The following is a 10,874-nucleotide window of genomic DNA, read 5'->3' on the forward strand; positions in this document are numbered from 1 at the left end:
GTTTATCAGTACCTGAGTAAAACAATAGGTTTTGAATGTTTCTTTAACTTGTTGCCTATCTTATTATTTTGAGATATTCAGTACTGTACTGAGTCGTTACTCTGAGATAAACTGATTAGTTCAGGAAAACCTCTCATTATTTTAAGATTTCTAGCTATCTTGTCCTTTTTTATTAGCTTACTTCAGAGTAATTTATTTATTAAAAGAATATATCTGAATTTCATGTAACGTTTTGGAGATTCTTATTCATTATAGTTACAAGTAGGATATTTAATTGATGACTTTGACAGAAAGTTTACCATGGTTAGTTTACACTTCAGCACTAACACACAAAAATGACTGCAGACCATGATAAACCAAGATGAACTTTATTCATATGTTATGAGAAGGTCAATAGTTATTTTGTGTAGGCTATGTGAGGAAATGTGGACGTTCATGGTGGCAGTTCAAGCGCACATATTCCAGATTTTAAGGATGCAAAAAGGCTGGTCCTGCATTCAGGAGAAAGCCAGGCTGATTTTTTAAACAGAAATATTAGTGCTGTTCAAGCAAGTTTCTGTGTCTGCTAAAGAAATGACTCACCCATTAAAGGGGATACAGCCCTGATAGCAAATTTACAGATTATGACAATGTTCTCTTTATATATATATATATATATATATACACAGAATGAGGGTTAAGGCTAAAATTTCAGTCCGAGGTGTTAGGCAGATGAATTGTAACGAAATCCCTGATATCTGGCAAATGGCTGTGAGACGGTTCTCCAGAGTGCAAAGCATGCCAAGCTGCCTATATAAACTCTATTGAGCACACTGGACAAAGAGAGTCAATGTCACATCACTCACATGACGAATTGAGGCTGCATTCAATCTTACATTTGGAAGATACTCAGCTTTCAAATAAATAAATTAGCCAGAAGAACAAACAACAAAGCACACAAAGTTTGAACTAGAACTATTACACACATCTTTTTCAATCGTGGTCTGGCAGCAACAAAAAAAATCACTGCATTTAGAGGATATATTTTCAAAACCTTTTAGTTTATACTGTGTTTCAGAACATTTTTTTTTCTCTACAGCTGCTAACAGTAGTGAATCTATATCTGGCACCTAAACCATGGTGTTATTTTTCTACGATCAAGCTTCTATAATTGTCATGCTTTACTAAGGACCTTTCTGGATTGATCCTCTCAATAATGCCACAATAGCTAAATTTATTCCCCCTTTATAATGTCAAATAATTCCCTTTATATTGGCAGCATCAGCACATTATCAGCCAAGATAAAAAAATCATAGCATTTCCTAACTACTTTAGTCACGATGGATTATATCAAAACTAATATTACATTATGACACATCACAATCATGTTTTTGAATTAAAGTGACTTGAATGAAAAAAATAATAATAATGGCCTTAACTAAAGCTTTCAAAATACAATACAAATGTCACAAATAATTGTACCCAGATGAATATATTATCAGTGAGGATATTTAACCCCAGAATAAAATTTGTTTGCAGACCTGATAATTAAACTGCACAAAACAAATGTTGACAAACTTGAAAGTACCAGATTATTTATGGCAGGCTACAATATTAATTTACCCAGAGAAACAAAAAGCATGTGACTTTAAAATAACTTGGTTCTGCAAAATGTTAAGTATGTCTGAGTTCCCATTTTGAATGACATCAGCTGTAACCAAAGGCCTTTCTAATCTAGGGAACAGGTCATTTAAAAAGAGTCGTTTAAAATAAATTAAAAGGTAAAAACAGGAAGTTGAACTTGATAATGAAAACATATCTCTGACAAAATAAGTTTACTTCTGGAACAGTATATCTAAACAAAAATAGAAAATCAGGGCCTTTGTGCATATAGAACATCAGGAGTACTGATCTGTTGTTGATAGCGTGAACTCTTCAGGGAAGCATGAGTTCTCTTTAATATGAACAAACTACTGAATGCAGATTAATTTTATTTTTAGTAGGTTGATGATATGAGCCCCAGTCATTTTTCTCACCATGGGTCACTGCATGTAAAGGCTGATTATATGAACAAGATACCTGAGTAACTGCACTGAGGAGGTGGCACACAGCTCGGCTATTGGCCAAAGAGTAGCTGCATTCATAGCTACACAACAAGTAACAAGTCAAACAGTAGTAGTTTGTGCACTATAGACACCAGCTGTGGGTGTTTACTGTTACAGGATATGAGAGCAATGACGGTATGTGTGAGAAAAATGGAAGTTGACATTCACCTCTCTGGAGCCAAACTGCTCAAGGGCTTGCTAGCTGCTGACAGCAGCTATCCAGTGTTTGTCAAACCCTTTTAATACTGTTGCTTTTGAGATGTAGTGGGAGATAGAGACCAATGATTTGTTACATTTTCACATTGTTTGGGGGTAGAGACAGTATGTGCCAACAGATCAGCTGCTGGTGGTGGCACTGCACCGTTTCATGTTGAACAGGGAACATTCTGCCTCAATTGCACATTTACCAAAAACATAACAACACAGAAAGGCCACTAAATACATGGAAGTACAGTAAGAACGAGACATCCAGTGGGACACAGACAGTACCTCTGAAATAAAGGGAGAGCCAACCTCTTAAAGAAATCAAACATTTTGCCTCCGAGTAGCACGGCGATATGACTCACAGACAGTGAAAATGATAAATAGCAACATGATAGTGATAATCACAATAGCAGGAAGTAACAGTTTAAAGTCTGAAAGAGGCGGTATGGGCTGTGAAGAGTTTCCGGTATTCCATATGGGAGTGCTTTAAGGAGCCCATCAGGTCCTGCTCTGCAGATCCATATATGAAGGACAGCACATGGTAGCAGCTCAGCACATGGAAAGCCAGGTGGCACTGTACCTCATTGTATCGTTTCCTCCTCGAAAAGATAGGTGTTGACTAGTTTTTTTCCACTCTGTTGCTCATTTCCCTCAAGTTACAAATCAAACGTGTTTCTTTTGTTCTCATTTGTTTATTGATCTCCCTGGTGTTCTCACATTGCATACTTGTGTGTCCAATCTCTTGCTAATTTGTTGTACCTGTGAAACCCAAGCAAAATAAGGAAAAGTTAAGTGACAAAGAAGTTAATCTTCTAAAAAATGAGTCAGTATTGACAATGAGCAAAGCAGAATGGAAAGATGTGGTGAATCTCATTAATGTTTTATACTCACTTTTCCCTGTCAGCCTTGTATGTATGGGCGATCTCTGGAACCAGTGGGTCGTCCGGGTTTGGATCACAAAGAAGAGAGCAGATAGACAATAATACTGTGAAGGAATGAATTGCACACAATTAGGTTTGTGTTAACAGAATCTCAGCATCAAGATCAAAGAGTTGATTTTACTGATATGCCTGTGAGCAAAAAGGGCAACGTTGATTTTTGTTTATTAAGACAAACAGCACAGCAAGGTGGGATTATACTATCTTTTGATAGTCATTACAGTCATGTCCATATTTATAGATCAAAGATGTAATCAAATTATACCAAGGGAGTTAAGAAAAAAATCAATCTTTTTTCTTGAAATCCAAAATAGACCTCCAAGATCATCTAATCTAGGTGAAAACAGCAATCTATATCAGCATACTTTTATTTCATATTCCTATTGTGCATAATCTATTCAGGATTTGCCCTATTCAAAAGGAAAAAAATTAGCTCTTTCTTTTAAGTGGGTGACAGGCATATTTTATTGTATCATATCTGTCACAAGCCCATTTATTTTATTAACTCAATTACAGAATAATAATAGTAATAATATCTTGAATTTATATAGCGCCTTTCAAGAAACCCAAGGATGCTTTACAGGAACACATATACATGTTGCTGTCCAAAAATATTTGTTACACTGTACACTCATGCCCCTTGCCAATAGCAATCCTCATTTCTTAGTGCCTGAATATCTTAAAAACACGACTGTATTTTATGCCTAGATATTTTTCTAATATGATGATTTAATAGTAACCTGTTCTGATTTGTTATTTTTACAGCAACATTAATGAATACTCTTAAAATGACAATTTAAAAACACTTCAATTGACACTGGGTTGAATTTGCTTGGAGGTCTTTTTTACATCAAACATGTCATGGACCTGATTTACACAGTATATTGCATTCGGTCACAACCTGTAAATTTAGGCTGAAAGTTGAAATAAAGGACGCAAGATACTGGATTTTTGCATATATCTGATATTCTGGTATTTCCAAACTCATTTTAGCCAGTACTGATATATTTACTGCACATGTGGTTTTTTTTGATAAAGAACACCATGTCTATCCTGTACTACAATTTACCCGTTAATGTTATTGTGATGGCATAACCAAACTTCATCTGCCTTTTTTAGAGACACAAATAGCACTGTAACAACCTGCTGACAGAGAGGGCTCTGTTGAGCATAGAAATAAAAAATGGTACATTTTTAGAGACCTTAGAATTTCAAATCAAAATTACCGCTCCTAATTAAACAACAGGTTTGCAGGTTGGTTACCTGAGACAATCCCGACCTGAGACAACTGACCAAGTGCTTGAAAAAACTCAAACACATTCTTCTAAAGAGCAAAAAAATAACTAGCCATAGTCTAGACATAAAACTCTAAGCCTCAGAATAGACTTTAAAGCAAAGGAAAACTCCTGATGCTTCATTTATACATTCAGCTGATGTCAGCAGATATTTTCAGGGCTGTAAAGTGCGACATATATATCGCAAATGCTAGGAGAAAATTGGTCCGTGCTAAGAGGTTTTCACTCCTCATCGCACAGGTGCTATGGCAAAGTGAGAGAGCTGTGTGCATGCCAGACACGCAGATAAGACTTTAGGTATGACTTGTTGTCCCAAAATCTTAACTCCACTTTGATGTGAAATTCATACCCAGTCCATTTATTTCTTATTTCTGGTAAATTTACATACATACAAAGTTCTTGTATTGTATTGTATTTTAGACTCAAGCGGAATGTTTTTCCCTCTCGTCATGCGCAATCCTGTGCGTCTGGAGCGAGCGGCCACGCTCCACAATGATGAGAGAGTTGCCTGGTGTAGCTCTAACAGACGGTACACGTGTCATTATGTTGAAGAGGAGCGCTGCTATAATCTCAAGTTTTATTTTAAGGCATTAGGCTAGACGATGTTAAAAACGTGTACTAGCTTACTTCTCCGTTAGCCTCGTCCTTTCCAACTACACACTGACGGTCGCAGTGTTGGCTGTCAGTGAGAGGACAGAGCTCTCAAGTCTGCACTAACTTCTGATTAAAGATTAATGTATAAAACTATGCATTTTTTCCTCCACAAATATCGTAGCTGCTGCTGTTTGGTTAACAAGCTAATATGCGTCTGAATGTAGCGTAAAGGTCTGACACGGACAGACAGACAGCAGTGTTCGAGGGAGAGATGAGAGCGAGAGAGACAGGATGCACGGAGGAGAAGGTCAGTATAGCCCCACACTGCATAAACTTTGTGTGTACTGTTAGGGTAAAGACGCTACTTGGAGATAGGTTTTTTTTTAAATAATCACTGAACTCAAATAGTACTGGTGTTATATTACACTGTTAGAGAGAAAACAGAGTCTGTTCATTGACATTAGCTCTATAAACATCAGACCCCAGTGTGATAGTACAATATGGACCAAACTCTAACAGTGTTTAATTAATTTCTACTTATGTTAGGAACATTTTCCTATTACTCTGAGTATCAGTTAATATATAAGAGGTGTCCAAACTACGGCCTGTGGGCCAACTGTGGCCCTTGGTCTTTTTGAATTGGCCAGCAAGAACTCCATTAAAAAAGGCCCACATAAGAACCTAAAACTTTACTATATTTCTTAGTTTGACTAGGGATGCACAATAATGGGGTTTATACAATATGGGGATATTTACAAATTAAATTTAGCTGATATCAATACCAATATATAAATGTAGTTTGGACCTAACACTTCAGTCCTTGAAACACAGTTTAAGGATGAACAAAGAGACATACTTCAGTCTCTAGAACACACTGAAGCTTAAATAAATAGGATGAACACAGAAAAAGAATTCAGCTGTCTGTTGGACCTGCCAAAAGTAAAGAAAAATTGATCAGTACAAACAAAAGGGTTCCAGCAGCAAATAGCAGCACAAACTGAGCTCATTTGCTCCTCTGTCTGATCTCAAAGTCTGATTTCCAAATCATACTGCTCTAATCACCTTAAAGCTCGGACACTTCGATAAAGTTAGTCAGCTTCCAGCAGTTGGCTCTTGTTTTGTGTCTGAATGTGGAGATGAACCATCAGCGTCTCTCTTCTCTGTGATTGGCTGTTTGCTTTGGTAGACATTAATAAGAGCTGTAATTTAGGCTGTTTTGGTTTTGTTTTTCAAGTACATTCACTTACTAAGCATATATTTTGGTTACATGTTGGTTTTAGCGATGTAACAAACATATTGCATATTGTGCTACAGGTTTTTGTTCTGTGCTACAAGAATGTCAACCTCTGTAGCCCCAGCGCAATGGGCAAAAAAAGTAAATATACAGCCCTGATTTTCACAGTCATCATGATACTGATAGTTTATCTTTTTAGCAATTATCTGCCTATACCATTATTATGCTAATGATATTACACATCCCAAGCTGAAACTGACATGGACTTTGAACAATCTAAATGAAGTGATAAAGGATGAAAAGGAATTCTGAACATTTATTTGTTTCTTTTTCTTTCTTTCTGTTTTAAAGGTGCCCTGGTTGTAAAAAAATAGGGCCAATACTGATACCGATATTTGAAAAAAGAAAAATTGGCCAGTACTGATTTTTCCTCTAAAATACTTCTCTTGGTGTAATACTCATAGTATGTCATTATTTTGACTCAAATTTCCCCATGAAAACAGATCAGAGTTTGCCAAACTGGTCACTTTTTCTGCCCTCTAAAAAAATTCTTGTTGATCCAGCAGATAACAGGGTGGGAATCACTAATGGCCCCACGATATGATATAATTATAATACTCAGGCCATGATTTGTTATTATTATGCTATTTTAAACATTCTGTAATACATACAGTATTGTGATACCATACATAATATATTGCTATCTATACCATTTTTTCAACTTTGTAGCTGATTTAGCATCAGCATGGCCTTCACTTTTATCTTACCCCAGCAGTATTTTATTTCTATGTGGCACTCCTTACAAACCCCATGTGTCATGTCCATGTTGTTTAGGCCCTGCTTGCATTCCTAGTGTCCTTTCCCTGGTGCTGCCATATTGGTTGTACTAACTTTATCCTGTCGATAAACGTCACCTCTGCTGACCACACTGGACAAAGGGCGCAACAGTATCATCAAGTGAACAAAAATGCAACAGATGCTATTTATCCAGTATCATAGACTTCAGTTCATATTAGTGATTAATTATTTTAAAAAATCGATACAGGGAAGATACGATACAACATTTTGCTGTGCAAAATTTTGCAATACTACGCTGTTTCGATTTTTTCCCTCACCCCTAGCAGATGCATATACCAGATGCCAGCATTAAATTGATTGGACACAACAGATAAAATGCTGAAAAGTGATATCTGTTTATGCCACGTAATTTGGCCAATGATTGTAAAGGTGGCCAATATAAGCTAACACCAATGTCAAACCAATGCATCTGTAGCTTATTTAATGTCATAAAAAACACCTTTGTCTGTTAAAAATGAGGAATGAAGAGCATTCTCAGTAAATATAAGTAAAGAGCATCTGGTTCCAAAATGGTCTGTATAATGTAGTAAAGTGGTTTATTACACATATTGAAGGTTAGTATGATTGTTTTCCCCAAATTTGAACAAATTTAAGCACCAGAGAAGTACATTTAAGACATGAGGTTATAAAAGACCTAGAGACCAATTTTAAGGTAATCACCAATATTACCAAAATAAGTATTATAAGTCACAAAGAGATGGAAATGTAATAAATGATCATTTTGCTCTAAAATGTATTATCAGTTGAAAACTGGTAGCTTTGCATTAAGTGACATATATGTGTATTTGTTCTACGTAGTTGGGGAAGTTTTTTGTTGGAATTTCTCCTTCCAATAGTTGAAGCTAAATGCTTTCCATTCTAGGTAAAGTGATTATACTTGTCAAACCTTTGCATAGCTAACAACATTAATAATGCTTCTTTTACATTAGGATGGAAGTGGGTATGAGCCCAAGTGCTTTACATGCTGAGTCAACATTCATAATTGCCTTCATAAATAACACTGTCAACACTTATCTGTCTAGTCCTTGACTAATAAACCCTACCTTTCGATACAGTAAGTGCAGGTGACCACTGTGACCTCAGTATGTCCAGACAAATACTCCCATTGCTGTTGATATTTGGGTGGTAAATTTTTGTAGTAAATGCCACCTGTTAAAAAAACAGAGCAAAATGTGGAAAATGTTTAACACATTAAAAGAAATAAATGGCCAGTTTGAGTAAGATGAAACATGTGCCTTATTACTCACCTTGGGTGGCTTGAATGGATAATCTGTTGGGAAGTGGATAGTGAGGAAAAACACTCCACTCTGATACGGACTGTCACTCTATAAATAGAAACAAGATAAGTCTGTAGACAGCCACTTCATTGTTTTAGTCACTTTATGCAACCATATTTTATTTGGGTTAAGATAGTTTCACTTACCGGACCCATTATTGTTGCCTGCCAATGAAACACTGGGGAAAAAACATTGACAGTACATTACGTCTGATAGTTCTGATGCAAACTTGTGGTGTAAATTCACACACTTGACTGATTTAATAAGGATGATAATGAGGCGAATTTTTAACTACTCACAATCATCTCCCACCGGTCCGGCAGAGCACTGGGCAGGTGGGTCCCTCTGCAGGTCGGACAACTCCTGAAGGTAAGACAGCAACACAAGAAACATCCTTGAAATTAGGGCTGCACAATGAGTCGCAATTTTTATTGTTAATGCCATGAGAGCCTTCGCAATAAACAAATCGCAAAAGTCTGGAATTATCATATGAAAAAACACACTTAATGGAAACAAGTAATACTTTAATGCCAAGTAAAAGAACATTTAACCTTTCGAACGGACTTCTGGTTGTTACAGCTGGCTCTCATGAAGCTCAGGCTAGCTACAAGATATCCTTGGATTAACTGGCACCAATTTAGTGGTGAAAGGGGTGCTTTGTTATTTCTTTTATTCAGGAGAAACATATTGCAAGCAACATTAGCTAAAGTTAACAAGGACTCTTTATTGACTGATGCAGGAAAATACTCAGTGTTCTAGTCCCAAAGCAAGACCAATGCTGCAAAGGCAATGGATGATTTCCATTTGGTTAAAAAAAACAAAAAACAAAAACGTTATAAAGACTTAATCCACACTGTGTCTGGCTTTATGTAAAGATGGCTAACTTGACTTAATGGGTACAACTACACATTTTAGTTGGATTACAATAACTATCCCCCCATAGCAGCCAAGTTGGCTGTACAGCCTTGCTACATGTATAAATGTTGCTTGCAGGACTGATGACTTCCTTAGCATTTAGTAACATTGTAGTCATCTCGCCAGTTTAGCCAACAGATGTTGAGTGCATCGTACAGCTATATAAAAAGACGACATTCAACAGGAATAGACAAGGCAGATGCAGTAAGGAGATTGTAACAACAGAGCTACATTACGTACTGGACATGTACTGACACTGAGGAAAGACAACAAAACAGCAGATGGTTAAATTTAAATTAAGCCCGTTATTTAACATCTCCTGAAAGGACGCGTATCTATTCTGTTATATAAATACACACCGTGGCCTGCTCCAATGCCCCATTTACTATTCCATATATGGCAACACTGACACTAGGGTTCAATTTTGGCAACCAGCAAGCAGCTGTCATTCAGCGACCAGACACATCATCAGCCATAATATAAGTGACCAACCACAGGCACAAAGACAACTGACAAGCTACGAAATTAAAACAAACCCCGTAAATGTCAAATCAAAGCACAAAGTTAGCTTAACGTTGCACTGCGAAATCTCCTTTTTAGCTCTTCTCTCTACGCTTGCCAGATAAACTGAAGTACTCATAACGTGTCGAAAAGAAAATTTAGATTCATACACATTGAGAACACGACATTAAACTGTCAAAACAATTAACTTGTTTGAGTGGTTATTGATAGCTAGCGTTACTGTAGCAATGCACCAACTGAGCCACCAGTTGTTAGCTCGTCTTTGTCTGTCAATTATTTTAAAAGCGGCGCAAAAACAACAAAGTTAGATAAAGCCGAGCTCAAGACAGGGGCATGTAGGGGTTTTAGCTTTAAGGGGCATCCCAAGACTGGAAAAACCCACACACACGAAGGTATAGTAATCAACATGAAAGAAATACACACTCACCTTCTGAATTCTTTTCAACGCCATTGCATCAATGGCTATGCTAGGTAGCCTGTCAGCTAACGGTTAGCTCTTTACACATACAATTTGGCTTCTGTGGCCGCGTACTTACAATTCCCACACTACTTACAATCCTAAAATAACATCGAGTATTTATAAAGCTAGGGGCTTTTAATCACTTAAACAACTTGTGCGATAAACACTTTGTTAAATGGCGATATTTCTATAACTAAAGGTGAAATAATGGCGATATTTTGCTCTCTACTCACTCATCCCTACTCCTCTTCGTGCCTGGCAAACAGTTGCTGGTATTATCGCGAGACTTGGTTCTTTCAGAACGTGAACTGACAAGCGCAGAAGCCATTGTTGTAGTCCAGTATGAACTTGTCTTACTTTGGTCTCCCTGATAAAGTCACCAAGGTTATAATAGTTTAAGATTTTTTCATCAGTTCATTTTTATGTCGTTTTTACTTTGTGTTTTCATTTTTAGCTTTTCCCCCATTGCTTTGTTAGTTTAGCGCTTATTTGG

General features: G+C 36.9%; 1 protein-coding gene across 1 annotated transcript; it reads right to left on the bottom strand.

Moving 5' to 3' along the window:
- Window positions 1–352: 352 nt before the first annotated feature.
- On the bottom strand, window positions 353–10,634 carry ube2d4 (ubiquitin-conjugating enzyme E2D 4 (putative)). Its single transcript, XM_041787232.1, has 7 exons — window positions 10,349–10,634; window positions 8,784–8,847; window positions 8,631–8,662; window positions 8,455–8,532; window positions 8,251–8,356; window positions 3,180–3,273; window positions 353–3,047 (listed from the first exon to the last, which is right to left on the bottom strand). Exons 1-7 carry the CDS (start codon window positions 10,370–10,372, stop codon window positions 3,002–3,004), a joined length of 444 nt encoding a protein of 147 aa, XP_041643166.1. The 5' UTR covers window positions 10,373–10,634; the 3' UTR covers window positions 353–3,001.
- Window positions 10,635–10,874: the final 240 nt, after the last annotated feature.

The sequence above is a fragment of the Cheilinus undulatus genome, linkage group 5, assembly GCF_018320785.1.
Source record: "Cheilinus undulatus linkage group 5, ASM1832078v1, whole genome shotgun sequence".
In the NCBI taxonomy this organism is placed as follows: domain Eukaryota; kingdom Metazoa; phylum Chordata; class Actinopteri; order Labriformes; family Labridae; genus Cheilinus; species Cheilinus undulatus.

What these genes read in the sequence shown, in the direction of transcription:
- ube2d4 (XM_041787232.1), bottom strand. Translation starts at nt 10,372, where the DNA reads ATGGCGTTGAAAAGAATTCAGAAG. An exon ending in CGTTGAAAAGAATTCAGAAG is followed by an intron (nt 8,848 to 10,348) that starts GTGAGTGTGTAT and finishes TCTTACCTTCAG; the next exon opens with GAGTTGTCCGACCTGCAGAG. An exon ending in CGGACCGGTGGGAGATGATT is followed by an intron (nt 8,663 to 8,783) that starts GTGAGTAGTTAA and finishes TTTTTTCCCCAG; the next exon opens with TGTTTCATTGGCAGGCAACA.